General features: G+C 51.5%; 1 protein-coding gene across 1 annotated transcript; it reads left to right on the forward strand.

Annotated features, from left to right (window-relative positions):
* The first annotated feature begins 335 nt into the window (after positions 1-335).
* CPA5 (carboxypeptidase A5) lies at positions 336-19,329 on the forward strand. The gene is made up of 11 exons (XM_090286801.1): positions 336-451; positions 1,569-1,650; positions 2,710-2,844; positions 10,686-10,784; positions 12,223-12,324; positions 13,486-13,587; positions 13,951-14,061; positions 14,475-14,565; positions 18,041-18,240; positions 18,530-18,614; positions 19,058-19,329. The coding sequence occupies exons 1-11, from the start codon at positions 336-338 to the stop codon at positions 19,243-19,245; spliced, it is 1,311 nt and encodes a 436-aa protein (XP_090142927.1). The 3' UTR covers positions 19,246-19,329.
* Positions 19,330-19,805: the final 476 nt, after the last annotated feature.

A 19,805-nucleotide genomic window follows, 5' to 3' on the forward strand; every position in this document is an offset into this window, starting at 1 on the left:
CCAGGGGCCTGCAGGAGAGTGTACCGAGGATGCGCTGTGGAATTGTGCACCTGAAAGCTATACAGTTTTGTTAAGCAGTGTCTCTCCAACAAATCCAATAAAAAAGTGGGGTTGGGAGGAGAAAGTTAAGGGCCTTCTCTTCCCCTTTCCCTCTTTCCTCTCCCCTTTCCACGAGAGGATTTTCCTAGAAGCGGGGAGGGGCGGCCGTGGTGTGGGAGAGGCCTGACGTGGGTTCTCAGGCCGGGCCTGCCGGCCTTTAGGTGTGGCGCTGCCCTGAGGCCCGGGCTACGCCTGTGCCGGAGGAGAGGCCCGGAAGCTCACCTGGAGGAAGAAGCATGCGGGGCCCCCTTGGAGGAGGCCTGGGCCCTGGGCTGTCTGCTGTGGACAGGCGGACGCTCCTGGTCTGCAGCTTTATCCTGGCAGCAGCTTTGGGCCAAATGAATTTCACAGGGTGAGTGGCTGCCCCACAGCATAAGGGAGGTCTGCCAGGAGCTCGGGGACCGAGTGTCCCAGTGGTGAGGTGGCTGTCCTGCTGGGACTTGCTCAACCTGAACCCACTTCCGACTCTTGATCTATCCTCAAGCTCATGGTTCGGACACACAACTGTGTTATTGTCCCTCCCCAAACCCAAATTTCTTAATCTGGGGCTCCTGGGTACACTTTGAGGGCTCTAAGAATGTCCTGAAATTATACATAAGTTTTGTGAGTATATACTTTTTTGGGGAGGGGGAGGTTCACAGCTTTCCTCAGATTCTTAAAGAAGTTAGTAACCCCCCAAAGACTACGCACGCTACCACAGATGGATGTGGTATTATACTCCTCTAAATAACAACAAACACCAGTATTATACTCTCAGCCTTCCGAAGATCCTGCAGGAGAAAAGAGGACCCAAGCTTAGAGAACAGGTTCTTCATCATCCATGGGCTCCTAGGCAGTCAGGGAAGGAGCCAACGCCATCCTGGACATTAGACCCCAGAGGCGGCACTGCAGGCTGCTGTCACACTGCCTCCCACTCTCTGCAGTGGGACAGGAAGGAGCTCAGCTTCCCCGGACGGCAGAATGAGGCTGACCTCCCCTTCCATGTCCTCAAGGTCTTGGGAGGAAGCAGGTGGGAGCATGAGGTTTGGACAGAGCATGGCCGTGGGACTGCTGTATGAAGAGCACTTTTGGCCACTGTTTGTCCCTGGAACTGCAGTATCTATTCATTTCTCCCCTTCATTCCTCTCGTTCTCGCATCCTCCTCCTCCCCCCACATTCCTTCCCATCTTCCCTTCCCTTGTCCTTGGGCTCATTAGCAGCATTGGCAGGTTTTATTTAGTCCAGTTCTTGAGGCTGGAGAGATCGCTGGTCCCAGACTGAAGGACTCGTGTGATGCTCAGAGCTACAAGTGTTTCTGCTCAGGGGTCCTTCAGCGCAACACCCCCCCGCCCCCCAAGACCAGGTGCCTCCCAGCCTTCCTACCAGGTCCCCTCAGCCTGGTCTCTTCTCCACGCTGCCTCCTCCAAGCAGCACAGCCTTTCAGGAATCCCTCTCAGCAGCTCCCTCTTCCCCTCCCTGTGTCTTTCCAGAGACCAGGTTCTTCGAATCCTGGCTAAGAATGAGAAGCAGCTTTCACTTCTCAGGGATCTGGAGGGCCTGAAGCCCCAGAAGGTGAGGACTCCTCAGGGCTTGGGGACAGGTTGTCCGCTCCCTCACAGTGACTTGCCCTTTTGGCTCCCCATTCTGCTCCCCCCACCCCAAACCTGCTCTTTGATGGCTCTGCCAAAGATCATAAAACTGTGGAAAAATCAACTGTGGCTCCTCTTCAGGAAAGGTTGGGAACATTTATTTGCCCAGAAGGTTGGACAGCTCTTGCTGCCTTTCTGTTTTGGATGGGGAGTTGGGGGCAGGGGGTGGTGGTGGCAATTCTGCTCTGAAAACAGCTGAAATGTCCTGAAGCCACATGGGGGCAGGGGGACATATGTCTTTGGGTGGGACGCCATGCAGCACACAGACTGGACACATCTGTTTGCCAATTGTAAGAACTGAAAGGGATTAGCTTGGCAAACCTGTGTTTTATTTGGGCTCATCCCTGTCAGCCTAAGCATTTGTTTCCAGGATCATTTGTCCTCGGCAAGTATTCCACAATGGAAAACATTTTCTTCGACTATTGTAATATAAAGGTTTTGTTTGAGGCCTATTGAAACAACCAGATATTTCTGGATGTGGCCCAAAGTCCTTGTTCCTATTTGTGTGAGTGCCCCAATCCACCAGGACTCATGACACCTACTAATAATTCTCTCCATTTTATACATTGAAAAATGGACGAATGACCTGGGCATTCAGGTTAGGCCTCTCCTGCTTCTTTAGGTTTGGGGACAGTGATGTCTCTCTTTTCTGACCAGGGTTCTTGTCCATGTTCTCGTCCAAGATGATGAATTGTCTCACTTTCAGGAATTGTCTTGGGCTCTTTGGATCTGGGCAAAGGTGCAGGGTGAGCCTGGGTGACGGAGGGGCTTGAAATGAGGGACAGAAACTCAGTGACTTGGGGACTTTTTGTTGTTGCTGCTCCTCTTGCCCGTCTTTCTGCTTGGCCTTAGGGTTTTCATCACGCACCTGGGGCCCTTTCATCGCTGTAAGAGAAGAACACCTGCTTTTCCAGGGCTCCTACAGGATTGTGTATAAGGACATGCGATAAACAGACCTGTTTTTCTCTCCTTTGTAAACAAGGTGGACTTCTGGCGCAGCCCAGCCAGGCCCAGCCTCCCTGTAGACATGAGAGTTCCTTTCTCTGAGCTGAAAGACGTTAAAGCTTACCTGGAGTCTCATGGCCTTGCCTACAGCATCATGATAAAGGACATCCAGGTGAGGTCCTGCCCCAGCGCTGCCCTTTCTGGCGTGGGCTCAACAGGGAGGGAAAAGATCCCAGGCTGACAGTGGAGAAGGGAGACAGGAGGAAATAGCTGGGGCCTTTTAGACACCGTGGGGACCAGGTTCTGGAGGGGTGTTTGCTTCTCTGACTGCTCCCTCCTGTCCGTGTCATGTCTCAGCCATCCATACACGGGAATTCCTTCATCCCAGAGAAGCCGGGTGGGCATGAGCCCTGCTGCGGCTTCCCTGCCCCCTACTTCCCACCCAGGGCTCTCAGTACCAGACCCCTCTCCCAGGCAGGATGCTCACTCCCAGAGGAACCGCTTTGGGAGAAGTGGCTGCGGACCCACCATTGGAAGGGAGAAAAGAGACTTCATCTTGGGCGCCCCTTCTCCGCATGCCCCCTGCCTGCTGCCCCTTACAGCGTCTTTCCTGAACACAGTGGGATTTTATTTCAATTGTTTGGTCTTCAAGGATATTCCCAGGAGCCTCTTTCCTCCAGAGATTTTTTGGGGTGCCCCTCTGCAGAGGCCGTAGTGTACCTGTAGCATTGTACCTACAGGGGTTCTCGTTCCCAACCATGCTGTGCTGCAGCTAATCTCCCCTTTGGGCTCGGAGTGTGGGAACACAGTCTCCCGGAGCGCGCACACTTGACACCACATGCCAGGGGATAAACGCATTAGGCCACATTCCTTTCCCATGCAAGCACAGGGCTGGGGCACTTAGGTCCATTCAAAGACTTTTATCCTCATCAGGCACATCTGTTTCCCGCTCACCATGTGGGGGGTGGGCTATTTCTCTAATTAAATCCCCACAAACAAAAATGGGGAAACTCCCACAGACAAGAGAGGCCACCACATCAAAAGAAATAGCGCTCAATTCTCATTGCAGCCTGTGCCTGCAGTTTGAAGTTTGCATTTCCCTGCTCCTGCTCCATCCCGGAAACCCCGCAGCATTTGGCAAGCAGATAGGAAGAGGTCTCTAAAAAGTTTCTGTTGATTTCTACACATCAGGAATGGCTCCAGAGGCACCTCTGAGCCTCCTCCTCCTGGCTCCTTTGGGGCTGGCCGTCCTCAGTCCTCATTCTCATCAGCCTGTCCTCCCCCGTAGTCCCCAGGTCTGGACGCCCTGGAGGTGGAGGGTTGGTTGGGGGAGACTTATTACTCTCTCAGTCAAATGCCCTGAACTCTCAGCCCTAACCCGGGCAGGCAGGATTTTCACCAACTTGCTCTGTCTGCAACACATCAAGCTCTGATTGTCAGATTGGAGATGGGATTTTGGCTTGGAGGGAGCTGGGGGTGCGGGGAGGCTGCTGTGTTGAGTTGATTTGTGGTGATGATGGGGAAAGGTGTCCAGGAGGAGGGAAGCTCAGAGGCGCTAACAGGAGGGGAAGGGCTTTGCACCACTCAGGTTTTTGGCCTCCAGTCTGATGTTTTAGCTATTAGAGCACAGGCCTGATTTCTCCCTGTCTTCTGGATCTTCTCAGCTCCAGTTTTTGGCATAGTGTTTCCTGTATGGTGGGTCCTCAACAACTGTCGGCTAACATTACTCTATTGGGCTGAATCACTGCATCCGAGCATGCCCAGAGAGACACCTCTTTCCCTGAGCCCCTCAAGGCCCAGGATCATGCCCCGTTTCCATCTTTATACCCCAGACCTACTACAGGAAGGACCTGCCGCTTAGATGGGTGTGAGGAGGACAGGAAAGAGGGTGTCCTTGCTCAACAGTACTAGGCTGAGACAGGCATGAAAAGTTTTGGTGCTGGCTTTCACTTTGGCCAGAGGCACTGGAGAGTTTTGAGGAGGGAAGTGACCCCCACCCCCATGATCAGAGGGATGCTTGAGATGGAAGAGGCGCATTCATTCATTCCGCCCACAGATACAGAGATGTCTACTGTGAGCTGGATACCTGGCAAGGTACTGGAAATGAGACGGGATGAGAAATCAGTCTGGTATCCAGGGGAGCTCAGTGTCGTGGGGGCGGGGAGCCGAGGGGGTGAATCAGTGATTACAATGGAGTGGATGAGCGCTCGGAGGGAGTAGAGCAGGTTGCTATGGGAGCGAGCACAAGAGGCCTGCAAGTCGCTCTGGAAAGGCGGTAATTACGGTGTGGCTGAGGAGCAGAGAGGGGGGACTGGGAGGGGAAGGGGGCCCTTGCTTGGCGACGTGGCTGATCCAGACCACAAAGGGCATCCTCTGCTGGGTGAAGAGGTCAAGATTTTATCCCAAAAACGGTGGGGGAGCCAGTGGAGATCTCTGACAGAATCAGATTTGCATTTAAGAAATATCCCTCTGACAGTGACGATGTTGTGTTGGGGACAGGAGCAGGGAGAGGCTGATAGGCAGGAGGGTGGTGAGGAAATTGCAGTGGGCCAGGCAAGAAATTATCTGATTCCGAGTGAGCTCTATTTGCATTTAATTTTTCTTCACCTCCTCGTTCTTTTCAGCCCTTTGGTTTTTTTTTTTCCTCCGCTAGGATGAGTCACCGTGGAAAAGCTTCACTTGAGCAATCAGCTCTGTGGATTTTAATGGCTTTTTTTTTTCTTTTCTGATTACAAAATTAATAAATATTCATGTTAGGTAATTTGGAAAATAGGGGAAAAGCACAAAGGAGAAAACAAAAATCACCTATGCTTTTGAGCATCCAGAGCAAAATACAATTTAGTGTAAATATTACTCCACCCATCTCCTCTCTACTGAATCACTTCCGTTAGCATACAAATATAGAGTTATTTCTCCTGTCTTAAAAAATACCCTCTCTTGATCCCTTACCCATCTGGCTAGCACCCCATTTCTCTGCTTCCCTGTAGAGCAAACCTGGAAATCTGCACTCTCCTGCGATGCCATCTCATTGGCTGCTCCTTCCCATGTTTCCTGTTTCCCAGCTCTGTGCTGTGACCTCTCCTCTGACCCCTCATCCAGGATCATGGCACTGAATACCTGCGACCTCCTGAATACTCCCATATCTATAGCTCCAATCAAACTCATATATCTGACCTGAACTCCAGACTCGTATCCTTTACTGCCTATGGGCATCTCAAACTTCGCATGTCCAAACTGAGCTTCCCAGGCTCCCCAAAGTCTCCTCCACAGCCTTCCTCATCTCAGGAAATGGCAACACCAAACAAGAAACCTGGAGTCATCCTCCATTGGCAAATCCCGTCAGCTCTCCCGTCAACATATATTTTACCACATCCTATACTACCACCTGGGCCAACACTCCATCAGCCTTCACCTGTATTATTCCAGGAGTTTTCTAACTGCCCTCTTTTTTTAAAAAATTTCTTTTATTTTAATTGTTGTTCTATTATAGTTGTCCCAATTTTTCTAACTGATTCCACCCTTGCCTTCTTATTGCCTAGTCTTAAAACAGCAGCCAGAGGGGTCCTGGGTGATTATAACACTCTGCTTCAAACCCTCCGTCCTCCCAACTCAAAGTAAAAACCAAAGTCCTTAAAATGGCTGTAAGGCTGTTTTCCCCTTGCTCACTCTGCTTCAGACACTTGGACCTTCTTGTTGCTCAAATTTTCCTGACCCAGTCCTGCCTCAGGACCTTTGCACATGCTGGTGCCTATGGCTGGACTGCTCCTTCTGCAGATATCTGCATGGCTAATTCCCTCACTTCTTTCAAAACCTTATTCACGTGTCACCTTTGCACCTTATTTTAAATTGCACCCTTTTTCCCCACATTCCCCCAATTCCCTCCTTCCTTCTTCTGCATCACTTCTTTCTTATACACTTACCACCTTCTAAAATCCTTTATCAATTACCTATTTACCTTGTTTATTGTCTGTCTCCCCTGCTAGACTGTAAGCTCCACGAGGGCAGGCAGTTTTATTTTGTCAGCTGCCATATCTTTAACGCCCAGGGTGTGCTCAACGAACACTTGTTTGGAAGAAATTCAGAAATGGAAACACTGTTGGTTGGGGTGGGGAGGCAGGGAGAGGCAAGGATGCGTGAAGGAGAAGGCAAGAGAAAGAGGAGGCCATCATAGGCAAGGCCCTGAGGGGGAGGCAGAGTCTGGCTGCACCAAGGCGACAGGGACAGAAGAGGGACTGGCCCCTCTGCTGGTCCTTGGCAGGAGCAGGTGCTCACTGACCCGTCCAAGTGACCACTGATGAGGGCACTCTGCCATCCCAAGTCCCACATACATCATTTTTCTCTGGAGGAATCCAGATTTCCCGGTCATGCCTGGCAATGATTGCTCCATCACAGAGTTCTGTAGTCACCCCAAGAGTTCCTATTGTTGTTCCGTCATTGCCACTACCATCACCATCCTCAGAGCTGGTATTTGCTACATGTTAGGCAGTGTTCTAAGCATCTGCACGTAGTAACCCTGCTAATTCTCACGAGAACACATGCTAGAGGGTGTGATAACATGACCCATGTTTTCTAAAGACACAGAGAAATTAATAATTTGCCCAGGTGAGTGACAGCATCAGGATTTCATCTGAGACAGCCTGGCCCCGGGCCCGGCCCCCTTTGCTCCTGTGCCATGTGCCTTCTCGGAGGCTGACTGTTGTTTGTGTGGCGTTTTAAGTTTGCCTTTCAGGCAGTGACCTGACAGTTCAGCCTTGATCTCTTGGGGGTCCGTTCTAACACCCCAGATCTGTAGCCCCCCTTCCATGTAAACATGAACTGTAGCTGCCACCAGGCTTGCAAATGTTAGGCCTGGGCGGGAAGGCTGGGGACATATGAGAGAGGTGACTGCCGTCGGCACAGAGCAGGGGTTAGAGCTCCCCACCCACTGTTCCTATGAGCTGTGTCCATTTTATGTTCTGTGGTTGGAGTTCCTGTGCCCGGTGCGAGTTCCAGGTGGCACCTATTCATCCGTCCCCTTCCCTCCCCCTTGTGCTGTTCTTTGCCTAATGTCCCCATCCTTCCTCACTCCTGTCATAAATTAATTCACACCAAGGTATTACTTTCCCTGTCAGGTTATGGCTTCCAGGGAGGCAAATGGCTGACTCCTGAGGTTTTTCTTTTTTTTCTTTTCTTTCCTTTTCTTCTCTGAGGAGCCTGACAGGGCTGTAATTAGGCATTCCTGAGCCCGTGGCAAGACTGCATTCCTGGTTCTCCCTTCCCCTCCCTCGGCCCCGGGGCCCTGGGAGGGGGCAAACATCTGTGTGTTTTCCAGGCCAGGGTGGATTCGTGTTCCTGGAACTGGGGCCCAGCTGTGAGGCTGAGCATTCCCAATTTGTGAGCGGGTGTCACATCCATTCACAAGGCTGTGAGGGTGTTTGGAAAGGTATTCGCAATTTGGTGCCGACTTCCCATTTGCCTCCAAGCTGTCATGTGGGACAAAGGGCAGCCTTATGGGAGCCGTCTTCCTGTGGGCTTCCCGGGGCTGGGTGGGAAGAGCTGGGCCCTCTGGTCTCTTCTCCCCAATTTCTCCTTTGTGTGGGCTACCTTCACCCACCGCCTCAGGCTCTCCATCAGTCCCCTGGGAATTAGACTACGGACCCCTTAGCTTCACTGTGGCGGGGCCAGAGCCGGACGCATGGACCCTAACTTCAGGTGCACTGGGCCGGCCATCTCTCTCCCAGCAGCGGCTGGCCACAGCTGGCAGTGCCCAACCCAGCGACAGGCACACAGGGGTCACGGTGGGGGCGGGGTGCTGAGACTTACGCCGAGTTCCTGGGAAGAAGATGCATTCCTTCTGTTAGAGCTTCCCAGGGTGGTGGTGTGCCCGTGAGGGCAACGACCCCTCCGGCCACCTCTAACTCAGCGGGCAATCCAGCTTTGCCCAAGTGGGCCCGTCCTTGGCCCGGCCAGTTCGGCTGGAAAAAGCTGCAGGTACAACGGTCTCGCCTGTAGTTGACGCTCAGAAAGAAAATGAAATGAGCCCCAAACATGAATTTCCAGTCCTATTTTAGAACCTGTGAACTTGAGCAAGATCTTGGGGTGCCAGGTGGGTGTGGGAGGGGCGCTTGCAGGACTGTGACTGAAGCCTCCTCGGCTGCTGCTGTATTTTCGCCATTAGGGCTTTTTCTTTTTGTCTTAGTGTTGTTCCTTTGGAAGATTTTACGGATTGGAGTAGTATAAGGATGTTGCCAAAATGTAAAAGCAGAAGAAAGAAAAAAAATTGCATCAAATCATAATCCTTCTAGCCTAACAGGCATTCTTAACATTTTGGTATAGTTTTGGGCATTTTAGCATCTTGTTGTCCTTGGCTCAGGGTATTGCTCTTTTGTTATTTTAAAACACTTTTTAATTGCAAGAATAATAGGGTGGACTTTTCACCTGTTAACAATTTATATATTTGCTCTCTCTCTCTCCCTCTCTCTCTGTGTATACACACACAGACACACAGATATATCAATATACATACATACATATATATGTATATCCATGTCTATAGATAAAGCTCTCTCTAGCTATAATTCTTTTTTTTTTAATATTTATTTATTTTTAGAGAGAGGGGAAGGGAGGGAGAAAGAGAAGGAGAGAAACGTCGACGTGAGAGAGAAACAGTGATTAATTTCCTCTCACGTGTGCCCAGACTGTGGACCGGACCCACAGCCCAGGCATGTGTCCTGACTGAGAATTGAACTGGTGACCTTTCACTTTAAAGAGATGATGCCCAACCAACTGAGTCACACTGGTCAGGGCTAAATATTTAATATAATTCTTGTTAATTTTGATAGCTAGCTAGCCTTAAGGAATCCAAGGTTATGAACTAGGATATATGGTTTCTTATCTCAGCTCTGCCCCTTGTTATTTTGCCATCAATTTCCTCCACCTCTTTAATCTGCTTTATCTCTAAAACATGAATAATTAATTCTTGTCCTGTTATCTGGTCATCTGACCAGATCAAATGATATAATGAGGTTAAAGATGCCTGGTAAACCAAAAGGCTCTGGCTGAAGCAAGGCCTCACCAAGACTTACTTGTGAGCTGCAAACCAGGGCAACTTTGGGTTGAGGTCCTCTGTTCTCCCAGCACCCTTTGGGGCAGAGGGGTTCCAGCACTTCCCGTGCTGCTCAGTCAGTGCTGGGTCCTAGGCTGGCTGGGTCTCTGGATGCCAATGTAAGGGTATATCAGCTTGGAGTGAAGGGCACCTGCCCACCTTACTCAGTCTCAAGGTGGGGAAGATGTCCAAGCATGATGTGGGAGGTCACCTGTAGTGCCCTCACTATGATCAGTGGGAGGTGCCACATGAGGATTGAGTGTGGACTCCAAATTGACACCAGTGGACATTGCTTTTTGCTCACGTATGTCTGTGCTTGAGGGGCAGTTAAGATGGTGAGCGAAAGTCTATTCACACTTTTTCATGATTTGGACTGGCTTTCCAAATGGCTTGGACACCAACTCTTTGGGCCACTTCCTGGGGGTAGATTGGATGTTGTGGTCTGGGGAGCCCTGTGTTCCCCCAGAGAGTCAGTGTTCATGGTTCAGCATGGGCCATGAACTCAACAGAGTGTTCACAGAGGGCAAAAGCAATGTTGGCGGTAGGCCATGAGCATCTTTTCCAAAACACTTTCATATCTATGATTACATTTTCTCCTATAAGATGGGTAAGGCTGTCCCCGTTTCCCAGCTGAGGGGGAAAAAGGCGAAGGTTCCACAGCAAGTTAGTAGTAGTGGTAGACTCAGAGGACGGCTTGCCCACTCCTTGCCCCGCGCGCCTTTAGGAAATGGTGTCAGGAACGCCAGCTTGCCAAGCAGAAGAATCACCGGGAACCCGGCGCCTCCTCTTGTTTTGCAGCTCATGGTCACAATGGCTCAGTCTCCAGTGTTGATGCTGCCTCTGTGCACAGCCAGCCGAGGCAGGGCTCAGAAGAGACATGCCTGTGCCAGCCGACCCCTTCCCATCCGACATGTGCTCCTGTCTCCTAGGTGCTGCTGGACGAGGAGAGAGAAGCCATGGCGACATCCCGTCGGCTAGAACGCAGTACCAGTAGCTTCAGCTACTCCTCTTACCACACCCTGGAGGAGGTAGGTCTGCTTGGTCAAGCTCTGGCCTGTTTCCCATTCAGGTCCTCAGGGCCTCCAGATTCAGGCAGAGACTAGTGAAGGACTCTGGGGTCTATGGGAGACCATGCTCTGACACGAGGGAGTGTGGAGGAGATGTTGGGTAAAGGTTTGTTAGGTGGACAGTCAGCTTCAGAGATCCAGAAGCCAGGGTTGGGACAGAAGGGACCACAGTTCAACAGTCAGCCTCCGGCAGAGTAACGAGTCTAGCAGGTGGAACAGTAAGGCAGGACCTGTCACTGGCCAGAACAGAGCAGGTGGAGGCACCTTCATATCTAGCTCTCTGGCTAGGGATCCAGGGGTCTTGACCTCTCCACGACCACCCCTGGTGCTGAGTGGCTCCAGCTGTGGGTGCTAGAGTATAGAAAGGGCAGGAAGCCAGGCAGATTAGAGAACCATTTTATAGAACAAAGAGAGTTACCTTCAGCTGGAGAAAGTTCACGATCCCAGGTACAGCCAGTTAGCAGAGACAGGACTGATTGTGACTTGTTATAAAGGAGGATATGCAATAGAGACACCCAGTCCAGAAAAGAAACTGAAGGCAAAGCTCCCACTTCCATGTGAAGGGTGTGACATGATTGGTATTGTCCACTTTGTTATTATCATCTTCACTCTCCCCGTTTCACAAGGTCTGTAATAGAGGACCTGTTTTCTTTCATATATTTATTAATTGAATAATATGTATTGAAAGAATAAGAAAATGAATTAATATAGCCCGTTAGACCTTATTGATGTCAGAGTTAAATGACCCTGCTTTCAAGCAGCTTAGAATCCAAAAGGAGCCCTGGCTGGTGTGGTTCGGTGGATTGAGTGCCGGCCTGTGAACTGAAAGGTTACCAGTTTGATTCCCAGCCAGGGCACATGCCTGGGTTGTGGGCCAGGTCTCCAGTTGGGGGCATGTGAGAAGCGGTCAATTGATGTTTCTTTCACACATTGATGTTTCTCTCCATTTCGTCTTCCCTTCCCCTCTAAAAATAAATTTAAAAAAAAATAATTTTTTTTTTAAAAGAAAGAATCTAAAAGGAGCAAGGCCAGAAATGATACTGTGAGGTCTAGGAGATCTATCAAATATATTGAATAGAAGCAAGAGAAACTTCCATCCTGAGAGAGCCTTGCAGGCTGACCCCAAGTGCTCAGTAGGCTCAGCACATGCTGTTCTTCCAGGCAGAGGCTTAGCTCTGCATGGTGGAGAGGAGCCTGGGAATCCAGGCCGACCACAGCTTGTTGCTGTAGGCCTGGAGGTCGTCATATTGTAGTTTTTGATCTGGGCTCATTCAGATCCCTACGGAAGGTGGGAAATCATTAAGCAGGTGGGGATGGGAGAAGGAGACTATTCAGAGAGGTCCTGGGGTTCTCTCTCCCCTTGCTGAACTGCCCATCTGATAAACTTCATTCCTTTCAGATATATAGCTGGATTGACAGCTTTGTAACTGAGCATGAGGATATTGTCTCAAAAATTTGGATTGGCCAGAGCTTTGAAAATCGGTCCATTCTTGTCCTCAAGGTAAAAGCTAGCAGCGCGGACCACTGGACTCTACAGCGAGGGTCTCTGGCATGACTTGGTGGGCATTTTAGGGCAAGAGAAGGTGTGTATACTCCTGTCCTGAGGTGACGCATAAACTTTGGGATTGTGGTAATCAGGGACCCACTCTTGTAGGCATGGTCAGGTGACAGGGGTCAGGAAGTAGGTAGGAGGATTGCTACGGAGATGGAGCAGTTAGGGGATGAGTGTGAGTGAGTCAGCCTTCTTCCTGTTTCCTTGGTTGTTTCATCTGTTAAATGGGAGAGAGACACACAGAGGCCTCACTTACAAATGACAGAGGTCATCTGGCTCAGGCAGCCCCACAGATAGGCCTGAGTCTCTGGGGAGACTGCCTAGCCCTGCACCGGACCACTGGCAACAGAGTTTGAGCAAACAAGGCAGCGGAAGTGCCCTTGACCATGAAGGAGGCAGGAGAGAGTAGAGTGTGGAGCCCGCTGGCAAACAATTCTTCGTATGTGCCCCAGAGGGCACAGGAGCGGGGAACACGCAGGCCACCCAGCTCTCAGAGAAGACAGGCACTGCTGCTCCCTGCCACGCCCCTGGGGACTCTTCAGAAGGGCCAAGTGAACTCACCAAACTTGGGACCAGACTTCGCCTGCCCCTGCAGTGATTTCCCCGAGGGCCGTCTGTGGTCTTTCTTTAATGTCTAAGATCTTTTTCTTTAAATTTCTTTTTCTGTTATTCTATTAAGTTGTTGTCTAAGATCTTGCTACTCAAAGTAGCACCTTCCGTCCTTGCACCTGCAGGAGCAGCATCCCCAGGAGCTTGTTAGAAACGCCCAATTTCAGACCCCTTCTCAGACCTACTGAATCAGAATCTGCATTTCAGTAAGATCGCTGGAGGGGTCTTGTGACCTTTCAAGTTTGAGAAGCACTGGATGTATTAAGACACTTTCAGACCTGGGATATTCTGTGTCTGGCTCCATCACTGTGCTCTCCAGGGCTCCATCCCATGTGTACTTCATGGGCTCATGCATAGGTCCCTGGGCATACAGTCTGTCTTGGGCACCTATGGCCACCCCAGGCAGTCAGCATACATCCAGGACCTCCTTTCAGGCAGCCTAGGGATAGCACTGCAGCTGTCTCCATTCAAACTCTTTTGGGTCCCGGTGCTTTTCCCCAGTTTAGCACTGGAGGTTCTCAGCGCCAGGCCATCTGGATCGACACTGGAATTCACTCCCGGGAGTGGATTACCCACGCCACGGGCATCTGGACTGCCAAGGAGGTCAGCACAGGGGTCGGGGTCGGGGGATTAGGGGTTGGGGCAGGGGAGGGGGCTGCTTGTCTGTTTAAGGGCACCGCCAGTTGCAATATTACACTTGTTTTTTTAAACTCAGGGTGCTTTCTACCCTCCTGCCCTTTGGAACAGCTGCTAGCTGGCCTTTGGCTGCACAGAGCTTACATTGAGCCTCTGCCTTCTGATGGCTTACAATCCAGGCTTTTGGTTCTGCACGAAGGATGTACCTAAGGGCCTGATGTCCCTTCTGCCTGAAGCCACTAGCTGTGCAGATGTCCTGCTCAACCCTGGAGGAGGGCCCAGTAGGGCCTCCCGTCCCTCACCCTCTACCCAATCTGTCCTTCCTTGCAGATTGTCAGTGAATATGGCACAGACCACATCCTGACAAGCATACTAGACACCATGGACATCTTCCTGGAAATCGTCTCCAACCCCGATGGGTTTGCTTTCACCCACAGCATGGTAGGGCACCTGGGAGGGAGGGGCTCAGGGGCCAGGGGTCAGCTCTGGGCAGGTGGAGGAAAGGCCTCTCTGGCTTTGGGGAGCTGGGCTGGGGTTCCTTGCAGAGTCTCACTGAGGCAGATAGGCTTCACAGTCCTGAAGCTGTGGCTCTGGTCTTCCCATGTCCCTCTTGCTGCCCAAAGAAGGCCACTGCTGGCAGCCGTGTTCAGGCCTCTGCCCACACCCTGGCTTTAACCACAGAGTCTGATCTGCAGCCTTGGTCCAGCCCCAAGCCAGCCCCAGCCTGCCCTAGAGATTCCTTCCCTGTGCCCCTCCCTGTCCCACCGGAACCCCCTTCCTAGGCCAGGAAGTCAGGCGCTCCCACCCCTGGGAAGGGGCCCGGGAATGAGTTCCTCTGACCTGGGCTTTCTCAGAACCGCCTGTGGCGGAAGAACAAGTCCAACAGACCTGGAATCTCCTGCATCGGTGTGGACCTTAACAGGAACTGGAGGTCATGCTTTGGAGGTATGGCCATCTGCGGGACCCAGGGGCAGGGCTAGAGAAGGACTTGGTCCCTGGCACGTCTCTCCCACACAGTCAGGTTGTAGGTGACGTAGTTAGCTCGTGTGAGTCATCGCCAGGGACAGGCAAGCGCATGCCTTGGACTGGCCATGGGACATGGGGACAGGATGCACGTGTGTGTGAAATGTATACATATGCTAAGCCTTCATGAGAAACACACAAACAGCACCTTGCATGGGGACTAAATGCAAGGGTCAAATCCAAAATATGGCAGAGAAAGGCTTAAGGAGATATTGCCATACAAGATAATCTTGCTGGTTGTTTAAAATCCAGAGTCTTGCCCTGGCTGGTGTGGCCCAGTGGATTGACCACCAGCCAGAGAACAAAAGAGTCACAGGTTTGATTCCCAGTCAGGGCACGTGCCTGGGTTGTGGACCAGGTCCCCAGTGGGGCCACATGAGAGGCAACCACACATTGATGTTTCTCTCCCTCTCTTTTTCCCTCCCTTCCCCTCTCTCTAAAAATAAATAAAATCTTTAAAAAATAAATAAATAAAATCCAGAGTCTAGGATGCCCCTCGAATGCCTGTAGCCCTTCCTTGAAGGGAGCAGGCCATCAGAAAAGGCCTCCAAACTCATTTCCTGAAAGCTGTGACCTGAAATGTGCCTTCAGGGGAGGCCAGAACAATACTTCAAATATAGAAGAAGTCAATTCCTTATCATGGACACCACTTGAGGCCTGGTTTTTAGTTTTGACCCAATTACTTTGTAACCCTGGGCTGATGGGTAGGGGTTATCTGCCAGGCTGTGTGATTCCAGCGGGTGGGGTGGACAGCTTCCTCCCAAGTTCCCTGGTGTCCTTCCAGATTATGGGGACTAGATGAGGAAACTGAGGTCTCTTAGAAAGCCCAGAGATGAGGATGTGGGCCTGAGAGCGAGCCCTTTAATGGGTGGGATGCTGAGTCCAGAAAGGACAGTGTCCAGAGGAGATGGTTGCATGGGCACTGCCCTTGGCCCCCAAATGTGGCACCCACACTGTGCTGTGGGATTGGGGTTTGGCACCACAGGAGACAGTGCCATTGCTGTTGAAAAGCAGATCCATGGATGGGTGACTAAACCAATGACATAGAACATTCTAGAACTGGATACCTGTCCCTTTGAAAATCGGGTTTCTTTGCGTCTGTTATTGAAAAACAAGGACTGCTCTGAAGCATCCAGAGAAAAGCCCCCCCACCCCCCGGTCACAGCATGGGGGTTTCCTGAGATTCTGAGGCTGTGTGTGTAATCGCTTGTGTAAAAGAACACAACTGTAACATGAGACATTGCCACCTCCAAATGGCCAGACACCTGCCCCAAGTGGTCATCCATGTGGGCCCCTCAGAACTAGCCGAAGTGAGAACCTACAGATCCGGAGATGGACTGACTAATAGAAAAACAAATTACTTCTTAAAGGAAATAACATTTGTGGTTTCATCGCAAGAAAAAAAATCAGTATACAAACGATGTAAAAGCATATATATGGGGGGGGGGAAGCCCAAAGGGGACAAAAGCTCCCATAATCCCACTACCCAAAGATTACTGCTTTCAATAATTTACCATGCCCTTCCAGAGATTTCCCTTTGCTACAAATTACATTCTTAGAGTAGGAAAAATAAATAGCTAACGAATCCATTAGCAGGTACTTGTGAAACAGGCAGGCTCAGAGGACTTTGTGAACGGCAGAGAGAGGCAGGCAGCAAATTCCCATTTGGTCAGGGAAAGATTAGTTTATTCTGCTTAGTGCAAACCAGAACTAATGGCCTGAAGTGTTTCTCCATATTTGGACAAAGCCACCTGGTCGTTGGCAGGGGAACCACTTTCTAAGTGTGGGCTGTAAATGTGGACAAAGCTTTCAGCTTCCCCGGCTCTCATCTGTTGCTATTTGTCATTCATCAAGTGTAGCAGGTGCAGAAGCTCCTGGTAGACACAACAACCAGGGCCACTGTTAGCGGGGCTGACTCCCTCCCTAGTGACTGCTCCTCACCCCGTTTCCCTGCAGGCACATCCCCTTCTAACCTGGGTCCCCACCCCAGGTGAGGACCTGCAGACCAAGAGGGAAGGTGCTTTTGGGTGACAGAATTGCCCCTGGCCAGGAATAATGAGTGTCTGGGGTTGGTGACTCAGGCAAGAAGATTTTGTTTATGGCTTTATTATTGCATTAATTTAATTGCTGTGTAACGAGTACTCTGTAGGTCCTCCCTCCTACCCACGCCGCCCTCACCTGCACTCTTGGGGTGGAGCAGTGGGCGGCTGTCCCAGAGCAGCATCTGAACTGGTCCATGGGCCAGCCAGCACCCCAGGCATCCAGCCAGCCCACACCCTGGGGGTTGAGAGAAGGGTTCTGGCACCCTTAGGAGGCTTCAGGAATTGGGGCGATCCTGGCCTCTGGACCAGTCTTGTGTGCAGCCATTTCAGGGAGGAGAAGCAGGAGGAGGCACAGAATGACTTCCCAAATGTGACCCTAACCCACAAATCTTGACCAATCCAGCCCAGCCCTCCACAACATGGCCCTTGGGGAGGGGAGGAAAACAGAATAGGAGGGAAAGAGTTGAGCAGCAAAGGATCTAGGAGGAGATGGGAACAAATTAAATTTGTGAACAAAACAGAGACACAGCTCCTCTTTGCCTTCTTCCCCAATTTAGGTTCCCCCCCAAATTTTCAAAGACTTGTTGTATCTGTGGTTCCCAGACCAGCCTTGGGCAACCACAGAGATCTACTGTCTCTTTTCCTGGCCCCCAGTTCATGTTGCTCCTGGGTAGTGGCGGTGGCACAATTTGAGCAGACACTGAGTTCAAGCATTCAACTGACCCAAGCCTTCCCCATGGCAGTGGAGGGTTGGCAATGAAGGATCAGCTCCAAGGGGTTGCTGCTCATAGAAGCTGGGGTTGGAGACCTAGAGTTTCCTCTGGAGGCAACTGCTGCGGCAGGCCCACCTCTTTAATGAAACCACAGTCAGGACTTAACCAAAGGACAAGCCCAGGGAGCTCCTTGAAGGCCCACAGAGTTGCTGAGTCCCAGTGTGGCTATCCCCCTCTGAGGTATTAGACTAGGGTAAGCAGCAGTAACAAATACACCTCCTACTCTCAGTGGCTCAACACAATACAAGTTTGTTTTGTTTTTCATGCACATAAAGTCTAATGTGGGCAGGTGGCTTTCCTTGGCAGTTCTCTTGACATTTCCTCCATCTAAAGATTTTTGCCTCCAACCACACAGCCAGAAGAGAGCAGAGCCATCATGCTTGCTCTTAACAGCCTCAATCTAGAGGTGACACGTCATTATTGTACACATTCTCATTGGTCAGGAGTAGTCACATGGCCTCAACCAAACTGCAGAGGCGGCTGGGAAATGTAGGGAAATACATGGATATTTTGTGAGCATTAAGTGTCTTTCCCACGCATGGGAATTTGCACCCTTTAGGTGGTTTTATGTTTTATTTCCAGGAAATGGTTCTAATGACAACCCATGCTCAGAGACTTATCATGGGCCCTACCCTCACTCAGAGCCAGAGGTGGCTTCCATTGTGAACTTCATCACAGCGCATGGGAATATCAAGGCTCTGATCACCATCCACAGCTACTCTCAGATGCTCATGTACCCATATGGCCACTCGCTGGATCCTGTTTCAGACCAGGATGAGTTGGTGAGATTGGACGCATAGGGCTTGGGAGAGGCATCAGGCAGACTCCTTGAGGGTTCAGGTCCTCACTCTGAAACAGGGGTCTGGACCAAGTGACCCTAGGGTGGAAAGGAGGGGGAGTTTGGCTTCATGTGTGATTAAGTCCAAAGCTGGAGGTGCTGTATTCCCTCCTCATGAGAGCCATCTACACATTCAACGTCCAGGACGTCTAACTCCCTGCTTCTCAGCAGCTGGTGAGGGTGTCGGGGTGTAGGCAGCCCAGAGCTCTCACCCTCTGGATGGCATCTTGCAGCATGATCTTGCCCAGACCGCAGTGCGGGCCCTGTACAAGGCCCACGGGATCAAGTACACTTTCGGCAGCATCAGCACCACCCTCTGTGAGTGAGCTGTCCCCTGGCTGCTCCTTCAGGCACCACACCCCCCTGGGGTCGGGCACGTGTGGGCTCTTTGCTGACTGGCGGGCCTGGTTGGCCACAGGGCAGTGCCATAGGTCTAGCTGGGCTGGGCCAGAGCTGGTTTGCACACCAGGGAGCTGCTCCTTTGCAGCATGTCAGCTCCAAGCTCCCAGGGCCAGGCTTTCTGGGGGCATTCTTGGAGGGCAAAGATCCTCTGCCTAGTGGCCTCAAGGAGCTTTCCTTTTTGTTTGGGAAGAGAATGGGCTTGGTGGGCGGGGCGGGGCCTGTGTTGAGAGGCTTGGTGTGGTCTGGGGTGGCTGGGGCTTTGACCTCCAGGGCCCACTTTCCCCTCGGCATATCCCTGTACCTTGTGGCCACACCCTGCTCTTCCATTCAGGGGCGTTTCTTTGCCCTTTTGTACCCAGATGTGGCCAGTGGGATCACGGTCGACTGGGCCTATGACAATGGCATCAAGTACTCCTTCAGCTTCGAGCTCCGGGACACTGGACGCTATGGCTTCCTGCTGCCGGCCACACAGATCATCCCCACGGCCCAGGAGACGTGGCTGGCGATCCGGACCATTATGATGCACACCCTGAGTCATCCCTACTGAGGCATCAGCACGGCCGATGAGTGCAGAGTGGGAGGGTTCCTCCGGCTTCTTCCCCAACCCCCTGTCTGGACTCCGTAGAAAATAAATGCAAGTTTGACAAGCGTGGTGGCCTCTTGCACTGGCTGCCACCCCTTTGGGCTCAGCATTGAGGAGGGGACAGTGACAGCTTCAAACACCTCTTTTCTCCCCAGGCATTCAGGAGGGCGAGGGGCCAGCAGGCCTTCCTTTTTCTCCCCTCGTAGTGTTGGTGTTCGCAGGGCCCAGAACAGATAACACACCCCCTGGGGGCTATGAACATACGTATACATTGACCCCTTGGTGGTATTTACAACTTAAGATGACTCTGGAGGGCACACTGTTTGCTCTAAGAGTAGCTCTCCAGTGTTGGCATTTCCAGTCCTTGAGGGAGAGGTGGGCACAGAGGGGCAGCCCCCTTCTCTTCTTGCTTCACTTCCCATGCTGGGTAGGGGCAATGGCCCCCTTCAGAGGCCCCCACTCAGCAGATTCCACTCACCCCGTAAATGAAAGGGAACAAGTCACTGGCTGTGACCTGCTCCTCC

This window comes from Furipterus horrens, unplaced genomic scaffold (assembly GCF_987537825.1).
Source record: "Furipterus horrens unplaced genomic scaffold, mFurHor1.1.pri manual_scaffold_9, whole genome shotgun sequence".
Taxonomy (NCBI): domain Eukaryota; kingdom Metazoa; phylum Chordata; class Mammalia; order Chiroptera; family Furipteridae; genus Furipterus; species Furipterus horrens.

Excerpts from the sequence above, each read along its gene's own strand:
- CPA5 (XM_090286801.1), top strand. The coding sequence starts at position 336 with ATGCGGGGCCCCCTTGGAGGAGGCCTGGGCCCTGGGCTGTCTGCTGTG. Across the intron at positions 2,845-10,685 it reads TCATGATAAAGGACATCCAG|GTGCTGCTGGACGAGGAGAG; the intron begins GTGAGGTCCTGC and ends CCTGTCTCCTAG. Across the intron at positions 12,325-13,485 it reads GGTCCATTCTTGTCCTCAAG|TTTAGCACTGGAGGTTCTCA; the intron begins GTAAAAGCTAGC and ends GCTTTTCCCCAG.